General features: G+C 43.8%; 1 protein-coding gene across 2 annotated transcripts in view; it reads left to right on the top strand.

The window, feature by feature from the left end:
- Positions 1-1,304: 1,304 nt before the first annotated feature.
- Positions 1,305-16,473, top strand: part of LOC118396514 (sodium- and chloride-dependent GABA transporter 2-like) — a 26,051-nt gene continuing 10,882 nt past the window's right edge. Inside the window, exons 1-4 of one of the 2 annotated variants that reach the window (XM_035790770.1) lie at positions 1,305-1,426; positions 13,149-13,349; positions 14,845-14,979; positions 15,978-16,118. In XM_035790770.1, the coding sequence (XP_035646663.1) occupies positions 1,420-1,426; positions 13,149-13,349; positions 14,845-14,979; positions 15,978-16,118 (484 nt within the window). In that variant the 5' untranslated portion in view covers positions 1,305-1,419. Of the gene's footprint in view, positions 1,427-9,814; positions 10,034-13,148; positions 13,350-14,844; positions 14,980-15,977; positions 16,119-16,473 lie in introns of those variants that run through there. The other variant, XM_035790771.2, reaches the window with a different exon arrangement.

The raw sequence follows: 16,473 nt of genomic DNA, 5'->3' as shown, positions 1-16,473 counted from the left end.
ATTTCCCAGTGTGCCTTGCCTTTTCGAGTGCATCGTAGAGTTACCACCCATGACTGTATTTGTTAGTGACAGACACATTTTCTTTAATTTGATCATGTTCAGTCTGTGGCCTTCATCAAATAACTTCTGGGCATACAGCATTTTATCATTCAAATGAAACTTTATGCCAATACATAAAATATTTTTTTATAATAAATAATAATAATAATAATAATAATAATAATTTGAGGTCTAGATTTACGCTAATACAACAGCCTGAAATTCGTGGGTTTACAGGGTACATCAGGACTGCAAGTAGGTTTGCTAAAGTCACAGATTTTCAAAAGAGCCTGGTTATTCCCTCCTGTTTCCAAGACTTTTACAACCGGGATTTCTGGAAAACCTGGGAGGTTTGTGTATGTTGCAAGAAATGTGCAACCCTACCTTCAAGTCACATTATGCTGGCTTGCAAAGGGATTTGTAATTATTCCTCTTGGAATCCAGCCAGAGTTAAGATATCTAACAGTTGGATTTTTTATTCACCCGCAACTAAGACTGTAAAGGTTTGAAGTGGACAACCATTTCAGTAAAGGGTGTAAAAAATCAAACTAACTGATTGGATTAGTTGAGACAAATGTGTGTTATTTATCTTTGTGTAGCATAAGATCAATCAATCATTCAATAAATGTACATGCAAAAACTGATATTAATCAACCTGCAGTAGAGCATATATGATATTATGATGATTATAATAATTATATTATGGTAACATTTTGCCTTTTTTTTGGGTACATTAGTTCCCTTGAGGTGGCAAAAATTCATAATTGTACCTTATGTTGGGTATTCTTAAGTATATTGAGGATACACAAAATGTGTTTGTACCCTGGGAAACAGAAATGTACCTTCACATTGTGTGTGTGGTGATTGTACCATTATATTGAAAATATAGGGTACAAACATTTACCATTATACTCTGTATGTACCCTAAAAGGCATCGAACAGTACCATGTGAGATCATTATGTGTACCTCTGAAGGTACATTGTGTATTTTGATATTTTTGTACCCCAGAGAACGATACTGTACCCTCATTCCTAAGAGTGCATAGGCCGAAAGAGAGACCCTGTGAGAATGTGTGTCGAAGGTTATGCAATCGGCCCACCACACTGAGACGGCACAGACCTCTAGTGTGCTGCATGGAGCGTGTGGGTGTGTGTGTGAGAGAGAGAGAGCGAGTGTGTGGGTGTTTCTGAATGGGACTAGAGGGGGTGGGGGGGGTAGAAGAGGGTGCAGAGCAAAGTAAACGAGAAGCTCATTGAAGGCTGAACTTAAGTTTGGAGTTACCGAGATCCCCCGCCCCTCCATGCACGTTATATAGTAAAACCTAGACACCAACAGGCCAATATCTGGCTAACCATTCGAACCATCAGACTGTCTTTATTATGAAAGGTGAGTACCACTGGGTGAAGAAAATGCTTACTTTCCCATGCATCTGTACTGATGAAAGCATTAGGCACAATTACAGTGACATATTTCCTACTTTATTTTAGGCTGGCATGAGTTTGGCTCTTCTAAAAATACGTTTGTTGAATGGTTACGTTTAATGATTATTCTGTGAGCACTTGGGAATCTTAGATGTTGGCTTTGCTTCATGCTTGGTTTGTCTTTATGAAGATATCTCATCTGGTTTGGTGATGCTTCCTTATTAGGGCATTTGGTGACAAATTACTTGGCATTTTTCTGATTGTACAATGTTGAAAACTGTAGCTGACGTTGGGAATAGTCTTGATGTTGCCCTATCGAGTAGAGCTATTGTCCATGGAGCGTGTCCAGTCTTTAAGATATTCAAGACATGGACATACTCTGAGAAGTGAGAAGGTCGACAGCTCTTCTCTTGGTGACCACATTCAAATGCATTAAACATCTAAACAATTTCAAATGCAATGTGTTGCTGTATAGGGATGGTTATTAACAACCCCTACTGACCTGGTTAACCTTGGCTAATTAATCACTTTTGGAGGCATGCATGATTTACATTGCTCTTTTGTCTTTAGAGTTTAATTTAATTTAATTTAAGTTGGGTTGTTGTCTTATTTGGCAATGCACCCTACACAAGGAGATGTTATATCACCCTTTAAACACCCTTTACACAGTATGACATAAGCTTACAGATAGTTTGGGTTTATGCCATGCTTATGAAGACTGTGTAAAGCATTTATAAGTTAGTTATTTTAAAGCGGGACCATCCCCCAACTCCATCATGTAATTACAAGATAATTATTAAGCTACTGTATTGTAGCTTAGTTAATGTAGCTTAGCAACAATATTGTGGCTAGAGTAACTGCATAATTACTCAATAGGAATACAGTGAGATCATCCATATGTAATGTGTTTGTCACGCCCTGACCTGAGTATTCTTTGTTTTCTTTATATATTTTGGTTAGGTCAGGGTGTGACGAGGGTGGTATGTGTGTTTTTGTCTCATCTAGGGGTTTTGTATGTCTAGGTGTGTGTCTAGTCTAGGCATATTGTAGGTCTATGGTGGCCTGGATTGGTTCCCAATCAGAGGCAGCTGTTTATCGTTGTCTCTGATTGGGTAACCTATTTAGGTTGCCATTTTCCAGTTTGGGTTCGTGGGTTATTGTCTATGTGATGTTGTATGTTAGCACAGAGTTTCTATAGCGGTCGTCTGGTTAGTTTGTATAGTGTACGTCGTGTTAATTTGTCCATTCACTAAAGTATGCATTCACACCACGCTGCGCTTTGGTCTCCTCAATACGACGATTGTGACAGTGTTACCACAATAGATGCAGTCAGAGCCACAGGGGAAGTTATTCTCTGTACGTTGCCCATCCTAAGCTGCTGCACTTTTATGGTAAATGGGACTGATCTACAATATTATTGTTTTGTTCTGTCAGACGGACAGGGTTATGGGCATACAAAACCATTCAGTACAGTAATATTTTTAGTAATAGTTTTGAATATGGTTCTTGATTTTCTGGTTCTTAAAAGATTCTGCTTTTTTTTGCTCTATGATACGGGGCCCTTCTAGCAGACCTGATCCTGTGTTGGAAATCAATTTAATAGTTTACATTGTCACTGGTGGTTTTCACTTAGTTGTGTCCTCAACTGATCCAGGAACTTGTGCCTTGACAGTACATCTTGATCACATTCAATATGGTGGGATTTCACACAGATCTACAGTACCAGTCAAAAGTTTGGACACACACATTCCAGGGTTTTTCTTTATTTGTACTATTTTCTACATTGCAGAACAGGCAGTTAACCCACTGTTCCTAGGCTGTCATTGAAAATAAGAATTTGTTCTTAACTGACTTGCCTAGTTAAATAAAGGTCAAATAAATAAACATCAAAACTATGAAATAACAGGGTGGCTACTTTGAAGAATCTCAAATATAAAGTATATATTGATTTGTTTAACACTTTTTTGGTTATTACATGATTCCATGTGTTATTTCAAAGAAAATAGTCCAAATAAAGAAAAACCCTTGAATGAGTAGGTGTCCACTTTTAACTGGTACTTTTAGCATTGACTTCACTTATCGCGAACAAACAATGGGAGTCAGATATTGGAGAATAGAGAACATTGATGTACAGTATCACAATCATACAGTGGAAAGTCTTACATAAAAAGTTAAATAATTCCAGACAGATTTGTTGAATAATTTGATCAAATATGAAATCATACAACTTTATCATTTTAAATGGGTTTGGTAATGGGATGCAGAATTGAAATCCAATACACCTGCCAGGCAATCTGAAAGTGCTACATTATTCTATGCCAGGTAACTGTGATCATGTTTGGCATTTTCCACTGTACAAACATTAAAAGTTAACATGTGCATAAACCTGATGTTTGGAGATTTTACAGTCTGTCATCTGTCAGAGAGTCTTTAACTGATTGACTGAGTATTATTATGTTATAAGGTCTCTTAATAAACAAGCAGAGGCAATGTCATGACTTTGTTAAGTACAGTGAGCAGACCGAATATTAGGAATACCTTCCTAATATTGAGTTGCACCCCCCCCCCACCACCTTTTGCCCTCAAAACAGCCTCAAATGGTCACGCCATGGACTCTACAAGGTGTTGAAAGCGTTCCACAGGGATGCTGGCGCATGTTGACTCCAATACTTCCCACAGTTGTGTCAAGTTGGCTGGATGTCCTTTGGGTGGTGGACCTTTCTTGATACACACGGGAAATTGTTGAGCGTGAAAAACCCAGAAGCGTTGCAGTTCTTGACGCTAACTGGTGCGCCTGGCACCTACTACCTCCTACCATACCCCGTTCAAAGGCACTTAAGTATTTCGTCTTTCCCATTCACCCTCTGAATGGCACACATACACAATCCATGTCTCGGTTGTCTCAAGGCTTAAAAATCCTTCTTTAACCTGTCTACTCCCCTTCATCTACACTTATTGAAGTAGATTCAACAAGTGACATCAATAAGTGAAAGATTAATGGAATCTGTGTGGGTAGCCAGACAGGTAGGATCAAATCAAATGTATTTATATAGCCCTTCGTACATCAGCTGATATCTCAAAGTGCTGTACAGAAACCCAGCCTAAAACCCCAAACAGCAAGCAATGCAGGTGTAGAATCACGGTGGCTAGGAAAAACTCCCTAGAAAGGCCAAAACCTAGGAAGAAACCTAGAGAGGAACCAGGCTATGTGGGGTGGCCAGTCCTCTTCTGGCTGTGCCGGGTGGAGATTATAACATAACATGGCCAAGATGTTCAAATGTTCATAAATGACCAGCATGGTTAAATAATAATAATCACAGGCAGAACAGTTGAAACTGGAGCAGCAGCACGGCCAGGTGGACTGGGGACAGCAAGGAGTCATCATGTCAGGTAGTCCTGAGGCATGGTCCTAGGGCTCAGGTCCTCTGAGAGAGAATGAAAGAAAGAGAGAAAGAGAGAATTAGAGAGATCTGTAACGGCGTTCTTCGTTTGTCAAAAGAGAGTCGGACCGAAATGCAGCGTGGTGGTTACTCATGTCTTTAATGAAGGAAGAGCGATACATGAAATAACTATACAAATGCAAAACAACAAAACGGAACGTGAAACCTAATACAGCCTATCTGGTGAAACTACACAGAGACAGGAACAATCACCCACGAAATACACAGTGAAACCCAGGCAACCTAAATACGGTTCCCCATCAGAGACAACAAGAATCACCTGACTCTGATTGAGAACCGCCTCAGGCAGCCAAGCCTATACTAGACACACCCCTAATCAGCCACAATCCCAATTACTACAAACCCCAATACGAAAATACAATAACCCCATGTAACACCCTGGCCTGAACAAATGATTAAAGAAAACACAAAATACTAAGAACAAGGCGTGACAGAACCCCACCTCCCCCTAAGGTGCGGACTCCCGGACGCACCTCAAAACCATAGGGAGGGTCCGGGTGGGCGTCTGTCCATGGTGGTGGTTCCGGCTCGGGACGTGGACCCCACTCCATTAATGTCCTAGTTCCTCCCCTTCGCGTCCTGGGATAATCCACCCTCACAGCTCGTGACTGAGGGGCATCTCGGGACTGAGGGGCATCTCGGGACTGAGGGGCAGCTCGGGACTGAGGGGCAGCTCGGGACTGAGGGGCAGCCCGGAACTGAGGGGCAGCCCGGAACTGAGGGGCAGCCCAGTACTGAGGGGAAGCACAGTACTGAGAGGAAGCCCAGTACTGAGAGGAAGCCCAGTACTGAGATGAAGCTCAGGCAGGTAGTAGGCTCCAGTAGATCCTGGCTGGCTGGCGGATCTGGAAGATTCTGGTTGACTAGCAGATCTGGAAGAGACTGGTTGACTGGCAGATCTGGAAGAGACTGGTTGACTGGCAGATCTGGAAGAGACTGGTTGACTGGCAGATCTGGAAGAGACTGGTTGACTGGCAGATCTGGAAGAGACTGGTTGACTAGCAGATCTGGAAAAATCTGGTTGACTGGCAGATCTAGAAGATCATGGCTGACTGGCGGATCTAGCTGCTCTATGCAGACTGACAGCTCCTTGCAGACTGACAGCTCTGGCTGCTCCATGCAGGCTGACAGCTCCTTGCAGACTGACAGCTCCTTGCAGACTGGCAGCTCTTTGCAGACTGACAGCTCTTTGCAGACTGACAGCTCTGGCTGCTTCATGCAGACTGACAGCTCTGGCTGCTTCGAACAGACTGACAGCTTTGACTGCTCCATGCAGGCTGACAGCTCTGACTGCTTCATACAGACTGACAGCTCTGGCTGCTTTATGCAGACTGACAGCTCTGACTGCTTCATGCAGGCTGACAGCACCCTGCAGACTGGCAGCTCCTTGCAGACTGACAGCTCCTTGCAGACTGGCAGCTCTTTGCAGACTGACAGCTCTGGTTGCGTCATGCAGACTGACAGCTCTGACTGCTCCATGCAGGCTGACAGCACCCTGCAGACTGACAGCTCCTTGCAGACTGGCAGCTCTTTGCAGACTGACAGCTCTGGCTGCTTCATGCAGACTGACATCTCAGGCTGCTCCATGCAGACTGACAGCTCAGGCTGCCCAGGCTGCTCCAAACAGGCAGGAGACTCCGCCAGGACAGCGGAGTCAATCACCACCTTCCGGAGACACCTGAAACCCCACCTCTTTAAGGAATACCTAGGATAGGATAAGTAATCCTTCTCACCCCCCTAAAAGATTTAGATGCACTATTGTAAAGTGGCTGTTCCACTGGATGTCATAAGGTGAATGCACCAATTTGTAAGTCGCTCTGGATAAGAGCGTCTGCTAAATGACTTAAATGTAATGTAAATGTAGAGGAGGAAGGCTCTGATAGCGCTGAACAGGCGCGGGAGACTCCGACAGCTCAGGAGAGGAGAAAGGCTCCGATAGCGCTGAACAGGCGGGAGACTCCGACAGCGCAGGAGGGAAGGAAGGCTCTGGCTGTGCTGAACAGGCAAGGCGCACTGAAGGCCTGGTGCGTGGTGCTGGAACTGGTGCTACAGGATCGAGGACACGCACAGGAAGTCTGGTGCGGGGAGCTGCTACCGGAGGACTGGTGTGTGAAGGTGGCACAGGATGGACTGGACCGTGAAGGTGTACTGGAGAGCCTGAGAGCAGGACTGGCACAGGACGTGCAAGGCTAGGTAGGTACACAGGAGGCCTAGTGCGTGAGGCTAGCACATTTTTCACCAGCCGACTAACACGCACCTCAGGACGAGTATGGAGCGCTGACCCAGGTGCCATTAAATCCCCGACACGCTCCGTCGGACGAATATCGTACCTATAGCACCATACTAGCAACTCCCTCATTACTCTCTCCTCCACTTTCCCCATTAACTCCTTCACAGTCTCTGCTTCGCTCACCTCTAACACCGGCTCTGGTTCTGGTCTCCTCCTTGGCTCCTCACGATAAACAAGGAGAGTTGGCTCTGGATAGACTGGACCGTGCAGGCGCACTGGAGCTCTTGAGCACCGAGCCTGCCCAACCTTACCTGGCTCGATGCCCACTCTAGCCCGGCCAATACGAAGGGCTGGTATGTGCCGCACCGGGCTATGCACCCGCACTGGAAACAGTGCGCTCCATAGCATAACAAGGTGCCTGCCCTGTCTCTCAAGCCCCCCGGTAAGCACAGGGAGTTTGCGCAGGTCTCCTACCTGGCATAGCCATACTCTCTTTAAGCCCCCCCCCCAATAATTTTTTGGGGCTGCTTTTCGGGCTTCCTTGCCAACCGTGTTCCCTCGTATCGTCGGCTCCTATCTCCGGCTGCCTCTGCTCTCCTTAGTGCCTCCACCTGTTCCCATGGGAGGCGATCTCTTCCGGCCAGTATCTCCTCCCAAGTGTAACAACCTTTACCATCCAACACGTCTTCCCATGTCCATTCTCCGAATAATTCATCCTCCTTTTGCTGCTCCAGCTGTCGCTGCCTGTTTTCATCTGTTCAGTGGGATGAGTCTTCAGTAAAGACTTAAAGGTTGAGACCGAGTTTGTGTCTCTCACATGGGTAGGCAGACCATTCCATAAAAATTGAGCTCTATAGGAGAAAGCCCTGCCTCCAGCTGTTTGCTTAGAAATTCTAGGGACAATTAGGAGGCCTGCGTCTTGTGACTGTAGCGTACGTGTAGGTATGTACAGCAGGACCAAATCAGAGAGATAGGTAGGAGCAAGCCCATGTAATGCTTTGTAGGTTAGCAGTAAAACCTTGAAATCAGCCCTTGCCTTGACAGGAAGCCAGTGTAGGGAGGCTAGCACAAAAAATTGGTTCTAGTCAGGATTCTAGGAGCCGTATTTAGCACTAACTGAAGTTTATTTAGTGCTTTATCCGGGTAGCCGGAAAGTAGAGCATTGCAGTAGTCTAACCTAGAAGTAAAAAAAGCATGGATTAATTTTTCTGCATCATTTTTGGACAGAAAGTTTCTGATTTTTGCAATGTAACGTAGATGGAAAAAAGCTGTCCTTGAAACAGTCTTGATATGTTCTTCAAAAGAGAGATCAGGGTCCAGAGTAACCCTGAGGTCCTTCACAGTTTTATTTGAGACGACTGTACAACCATTAAGATTGATTGTCAGATTCAACAGAAAATCTCCTTGTTTCTTGGGACCTAGAACAAGCATCTCTGTTTTGTCCGAGTTTAAAAGTAGAAAGTTTGCAGCCATCCACTTCCTTATGTCTGAAACACATGCTTCTAGCGAGGGCAATTTTGGGACTTCACCATGTTTCATTGAAATGTACAGCTGTGTGTCATCCACATAGCAGTGAAAGTTAACATTATGTTTTCGAATGACATCCCCAAGAGGTAAAATATATAGTGAAAACAATAGTGGTTCTAAAACGGAACCTTGAGGAACACCGAAATGTACAGTTGATTTGTCAGAGGACATACCATTCACAGAGACAAACTGATATCTTTCCGACAGATAAGATCTAAACCAGACCAGAACTTGTCCGTGTAGAACAATTTGGGTTTCCAATCTCTCCAAAAGAATGTGGTGATCGATGGTATCAAAAGCAGCACTAAGGTCTAGGAGCACGACGACAGATGCAGAGCCTCGGTCTGATGCCATTAAAAAGTAATTTACCACCTTCACAAGTGCAGTCTCAGTGCTATGATGGGGTCTAAAACCAGACTGAAGCATTTCCTATACATTGTTTGTCTTCAGGAAGGCAGTGAGTTGCTGCGCAACAGCCTTTACTAAAATTTGTGAGAGGAATGGAAGATATAGGATGACTGACAGTGAAGGTGAACAGGTGGTCACAGATCAGGTGACAGAGGAATGGATGAGACTGAGGCAGGAATTCCTTTAGCCATAAAGTGGTATATTTACTGGGTAGTTTGTCTGTGCTGCATCACAAAGGAAACAGAATAACATGTATCCAATCAAATTCATAATCATAAAGATCAAATCATAAAAATCATTCTCATTATTAACATAAATAGGTAATTCAGCAATCCAGTTCATTAAGAAGTCAATAGGAATCACCCTTGAGTCATTTAGGCTCGTAACTATTTATCATAATCATGAGAAGAATAATACAAATAATTAAAACAGTGATTGGTTATTCAATCTATAAACCCCATCACTTTGATATCAGAATTGATCAGTTCAGCAAACAATGACGTTTCATATTTCACCCTTTCAAGTTTGTCTTCATATGTACATGTAATTTCATTACATATTAACCATATATCGATGGCATAATTGGCCTGTGATGATCTGTTGGGCCGTGATCATTGACCATTTACATTACACAATAGGTTTGAAGCGTGCGCACAAAGCCGCGCTCCGCGGTAATAACCATAAACAATACCTGATAGCCTGCTCTCCTGATCGCAACAGATAGTTCAGAGGACAGGTTCAGATGAAAGGTAACAGGTTTGGTGGATTTACGTGGATTCATGGACGCACAGAACTTCTGGATTAGACGGAGTTAAGGAAGAGAAAGCAGCGAGATCGGGCGAAAGCACCCCTGCTGAGCAAGTGGCCATGAATTAATGGATTCTTCCACCAACTCCATGAGCCTTTTCTACAATAAGGGATTGTAGCTTTTACCTGGATTCACCTGGTCAGTCTATGTCATGGAAAGAGCAGCTGTTCTTAACATCTTGTATACATCTTGTATATGAACTGGTTGTTCAAACCACCGAAAACCAATTTAGGCATATAAACTCAGCAAAAAAAGAAACGTCCTCTCACTGTCAACTGCGTTTCTTTTCAGCAAACTTAACATGTGTAAATAATTGTATGAATATACAAGATTGAACAACTGAGACATAAACGGAACATGTGGCTAACAGAAATGGAATAATGTGTCCCTGAACAAAGGGGGGGGGGGGTAACAGTCAGTATCTGGTGTGGCCACTAGCTGCATTAAGTACTGCAGTGCATCTCCTCCTCATGGACTGCACCAGATTTGCCAGTTCTTGCTGTGAGATGTTACCCCACTCTTCTACCAAGGCACCTGCAAGTTCCCGGACATTTCTGGGGGGAATGGCCCTAGCCCTCACCCTCCGATCCATCAGGACCCAGACGTGCTGAATGGGATTGAGATCCGGGCTCTTCGCTGGCCATGGCAGAACACTGACATCCCTGTCTTGCAGGAAATCACGCACAGAACGAGCAGTATGGCTGGTGACATTGTCATGCTGGAGGGTCATGTCAGGATGAGCCTGCAGGATGGTACCACATGAGGGAGGAGGATGTCTTCCCTGTAACGCACAGCGCTGAGATTGCCTGCAATGACAACAAGCTCAGTCCGATGATGCTGTGACACAGACCATGATGGACCCTCCACCTCCAACCTCCCTCCACCTCCCTCCACGATCCCGCTCCAGAGTACAGGCCTCGGTGTAACGCTCATTCCTTCATGGCTCTGTGCTACTTCACGGCTGCATTCCCTTTTCGGAAGCACATGCAGATTTGAAACCACTCTACTTAAGGGTTTTGATTATTAGTCACATAGCACTTTAAAGTTGTAGTTTCTTTCTGAAATATGAAGTCCTTCCTCCATCCATGGTCTATCTATGATTGAAATAACTAACTGTTTCCTAAACATAAACCATGACAAAACCCGAACATCGTTTTGCGATATTGTGTTGTGTTTTGATCATCAAAGTGATGACTAATGGGTGGAAAGCAGCTTTGTTCCTTTCCATCAGTACGGGGACAAAAAGAGTGTTATCCAGTAGACTACCCGCTGTAGTCAGTCAGTGAGTCTGTTATAGTGCAGGCCTTTAAGAGAGTCGTGAACACTGGCCCAGTGGCTTGGCTTGAGGCTTGGCATGCTCAGTCCTCCTCAGTCTTGGTCTTCATTTCTCACAGCCCACACTTCCCCTAGTTTCTCTGTGAACATCTATCTGCAAATTGGCTATTTCTGTCCCGTCCTGTTACAAATAATGTGGCAAATGTTTTTTCTCACCTAGTTCAAAATAAGTGTGGACTGCTCCCCTGGACTGGAGCCTGTGAAAACCAAGGTAAAGTGTGATCAAGCTTCCTGGCAGCCTGGAGCTCTGCTCTCCTTCAGAGCAGCACAAAGAAGCCCTGGCCAATAAGGGTCTCCAGTCCTTTATGATGCCAAGCCTTCATTCCCACCAAACACCTTCTGAAAACAAGGGACTCTATTTTTACCGCTGGCTACAATTTGGCCCAGGCTCAGAAAATGTTTGCTCTCTCCCCTCCATCCCATCCACCCCACCCTGCTCTGCCAGCGAGAGGCTGAGCTGAGAGCACATTCTCAAGGCTTCTGGCACAGTGGGGTAGCCATCTCTCCTGTTGTTACGGACCTAAACTCAACATGAATTTGTTTAGTTTGGTCTGTGACAGGAGGGGCCACTGGACTAGCCAAAGTGGAGAGAGGCAGAGAGAAGGGCGGCAGAGAGAGAGAGATAGAAAGAAAGAGGAAAAGAGCGAGGAGGGAGAGAGAAAGAGTGAGAGAGAGGGAAGAAGAGACAGAGGGAGAGAGAGAGAGTGAAAGAGAAACCAGGAGAGAGAAAGCAAGAGAGGGCAGCAAGAGGCCTTGTTAATGAGACATGACAGCAGTGAGCACGGTCAGTGAGCTGCCTGTTTCCTGTACAGAGAGAAACTCTTTCAGCATCACTGGCCCTGAACATTGGCCGGCTACGAGTTGCCCAGCTCGTATAGCCGTGGACCCATTCTAGCCAGAGAGAGACAGAGTGGCATATATGACATGTCAATGTGACTCTGCATGTTTTGCACTGGTGTAAAGTACTTAATACTTTAAAATACTACTTACGTAGTTTTTTGAGGGGATATCTATACTTGACTTTGCTATTTACATAACATTACTCCACTACAAGAAGATAATAATACTTTTTACTCCATACATTTTTTGCTGACACTCAAAAGCATTTTGAATGCTTAACAGGACAGGAAAATGGTTGAATTCCCTCACTTATCAAGAGAACATCCCTGGTCATCTCTACTGCCTCTGATCTGGTGGACTGTCTGAGTGTTGGAGTGTGTCCCTGGCTATGCTTAATAAGGAATTTCGAAATGATTTGTACTTTTACTTTTAGTTTTGATACTTAAGTATATTTAAAACGAAAATACTTTTACTCAATTAGTATTTTATTGGGTGACTTTCACTTGAGTCATTTTCTATTAAGGAGTCTTTACTTTTACTCAAGTATGACACATGGGTACGTTTACCACCACTTCATGTTTGACACCTTCGTGCCTCCTGTAAATCCTCCTTTAGAACTACAGAAAGTCTTGAAATTCATCCCTGCCTCACACCTCTTGCTGCTTGACCTTTGTTCCAAACATTCAAAGGGGATGCATGCACAGCCTTTGTTTTTAGTATTCCATGCTGTTGTCTTAGGAGTCTTCATAACTTATAGTTTGAGTCCATACAATGACCCCTATAGCCCCCATGTTCTTGAGCCACGTTCAAAGACCTTTTTCTCACCCTATTCCTCATTTCCACGAGATGGTCCGCAGGTAGGCTTAGGGACTGTGAAGTTGTGTTTACTATATGATAAGCCTGTTGATCTGGGAGTGGTGTGATAAAGATACACAGAAACCCCTCCCCTGCTCACGATAACTACACAGTCAATACAAGACTTTAGGCTGTGGGGTTGGCCTATATAATGAGGTACAATAGTGTTACTCTCCCGGTGTCTATCCTCTCCTCCACTCACTTTAACGTGTTGCTTCCTCAGGCGACATGGAGAGCCTGCCTAAGATGGACCCCTCCAATGACCACAGTCGGCCCCTGGACATTGTGCCACAGAGCGATGAGAAGATGAAGGAGAGGGGCCAGTGGGGAAACAAGGTGGAGTTTGTCCTTTCTGTTGCTGGGGAGATCATAGGACTGGGCAATGTGTGGCGCTTCCCTTACCTGTGCTACAAGAACGGAGGAGGTGGGTGTTAACATCACAGTGCTCAGTGACACGTCATTTTGTTCATATTATTGGTACATAATTGAGTACTCCTTCAGTACTATTGATCAGGACAACAGTGGCAGTTCATATTGTAGATGTATTATCATTTTAGCTACTATATTGTTGTTAACTGACCCAAAGCCTGTTGTTGGAGTACATTGTGCTTTAACGCTATAAAGAATTATGAAGGGCATGGAATCTGTTTAAGGATGAGTAGTGACGTAAAACCTCAAAAGAGCTCATTTGGAGGTATGTAGTAAATCGTTGTTCAGCAATAAATCCTCCTAATAGATTGTGGATAACAATTGCTGTTTTTAGATTGATATGTACTTATGTTTCTGTGCTGCCTGCCAAGACTACACTCAAAACATATTAAACATGAAGTCCAATAGTAGCAAACAACACACTCCCATTTGTATTGGCAAGATGAGAGAAGTCAAAAGATTAACACTAATTTCATTGAATTTGTTATATCCAACGACATTATGGAGACACAAATTAAAACACGTTTTTCAACAGGCTGAATACTTTGGAATTGCTCTTTTAAGTTTAAAAAAAATGTTATATGCCAATATGTTGTGGAATTAGGGCTAAATACATACTGGCTGTCCTACTGTATTGTTGGGTGGGCTATGGTATGTGATACTCTGATGTCAAGCTGGTCAACCTGGGCTTGCCCAGGTCAAAGTTCACTGCTGTTGACTATGGTTGTCTTTGTTCCTTCTCTGGAGAAACTGTTCTCAAGTGCACAAAGTAGTTCTGAGTTTCTTAATAGTTTGTATAATACTTGATAGTTTGTATGTCTCTAGACCTATCATTCCATCAGAACAAAAAGTATTGATGCATACCCACTCTGCACAGATGTCAGTTCAACGTCTAGATTTGATTTATGTATGGTTGAGATGTCAACTAACGATAATTCACCTGGAAATCAAACAAAAATGTCACCTTGTCATTGGATTTAGGTAAGAAGTTGGGTGAAAAAAAATGACATTCCCTTACATTGATGACTTTTTAAAAATCCTATCAGTTTTTCACGTTGATTCAACGTCATCACATAGAATTTTTGGGTTGAATTGACGTGGAAACAATGTTGATTCAACCAGTTTTTGCCAGTGAGTAGGCCTATGTGTCTAGCTCCCATTTCTAATATATTTGTAAAATTTCATCATTAGCTAGCTAGCTTGGTTAGCGGGCTGATAACTGCAAACTTGACATTTTCAGAAAAATGTGATAAACATTTTAACATTATTTGGATATCCCACCCAGCAATGGATTGGTCGGATGCTGACTTTAAAAAAATGCGCAAATCAAGGTAGTATTTATCCTTTGGTACACTCCAATTTTAGTGTCCAGCCTTGAAATGCTGCATCCTTGTTGATTGGTTATGTCATCTGACCTAAAATCACAGTGGAGTTCTAACACATGCGACAACACCTTGTTAACTCCTCTCCTTCCCCCCTCTATCAAACAGGTGCTTTCTTCATCCCCTACCTCATCTTCCTGTTCACCTGTGGGATACCAGTGTTCTTCCTGGAGACAGCCCTGGGACAGTTCACCAGCGAAGGAGGCATTACCTGCTGGAGGAAGATCACTCCACTGTTTGAAGGTGATCCTCCTCTCACATCTACTGTTTAGAACTCCATTTTGTTTAGTGTGCACTGTATAGGAATGCCTTTCAAGGTAACTACACCCGGGCATGTCTGCTTACTGAATAGATTAAGAGAAGAAATTCTGAGAATGATCTACAGTAAGTGTGTGTTTTTCTGCATGTGTGTCTGCCAGTATGTACTGTAGAATAGTAGCAGGAGGTTGATGTTATGGTTTTAGCATGCCACCAACACTGGCAGACTTCCAGACTTCCAAGTATCCAACACTTCAGTCATTCAATTGGCCCCCAATAAGGACAATATGACTGTAGACCTTCACACATGAACCAGATAGGCTACCGGGTGAGAAATGGTGGAGTCGGAGATGAAAAAGCAATGCGAATAGAGTCATGGTTTTCATGCATCATTGTATTCAACATTATCATAGCTAACCACAATGTGTGATGTGGTAAGGTTCCCGAGGGGCACAGCAGTCTAAGGCAATGCATCTCAGTGCAAGAGTCATCCCTGGTTCAAATCCAGGCTGTATTACATCCAGCTGTGACTGGGAGTCCCACAGGGCGGGACATAATTGGCCCAGCATCGTCCGGTTTTGGCCGGGGTAGGCTGTCATTGTAAATAAGAACTTGTTCTTAACTGACTTGCCTATTTAAATATAAAAAAAGTTGGACCCAGGTGCAGAGAAGAGACCAGATGAGGAATCAGTGGTTAAGGATAAACATAATACTTCACTGAGAAACTGTAGCCGCAGGATCACAGTACACTTGGGGGAAACCATCAACCACTAAGTCCTAAACTCACTCAGGAAACAAACTCACTCTCAGGAAACAATTCACAGTTCTGCAAAGGACAACAGAAAACACCTATTTTAACAGGGAAATCATAATGAGTAAATTGAACACACCTGAGTGTCGTTAATGTCTCTAGGAACGGTCTCTGCCGCCCTCTGGTGACAGGTGGAGCCATGACACAATGCTCCCCTTTGTCCTTGCTGCAGGAGTGGGCTACGCCACACAAGTCATTGTGGCTCTGTTGAACTTCTATTACATCATCGTCCTGGCCTGGGCCATCTTCTACCTGTCCTACTCCTTCACCTGGGACCTGCCCTGGGCCTCCTGCAACAACACATGGAACACAGGTCAGAGATCCACCAGTGGACTTTTCCTTATTCAATCTAGATGAAGCTCTGCCTAAATGGAGAACTAATGTGATTGGTATGATGAAAGCTCACGGGCAAAGTTGCTGGTTCGAATGTTACACAACCCCTAAACCAACCCTAACCAATTCGGATTACTTCAACTTAAGTGATCGTATTTGCCTAAACATTCACATTTTTTCTGCCCTCGAGACAGAGTTGCCCTCGGGAAACAAGATTGAATAAGGAAAACTCCAAAATGCCACCATACACAGAAACATCCCTGACTATTTGATGTCTCACGTAGCCTTACGTAACGTTACAATAGAGTTGGGTTACCTAGAAAAACCATAGCCGG

This window comes from Oncorhynchus keta, chromosome 17 (genome assembly GCF_023373465.1).
Source record: "Oncorhynchus keta strain PuntledgeMale-10-30-2019 chromosome 17, Oket_V2, whole genome shotgun sequence".
Taxonomy (NCBI): domain Eukaryota; kingdom Metazoa; phylum Chordata; class Actinopteri; order Salmoniformes; family Salmonidae; genus Oncorhynchus; species Oncorhynchus keta.
Note: the sequence above shows the minus strand (reverse complement) of the source record. Positions and strands in the feature narration are given on the sequence as shown.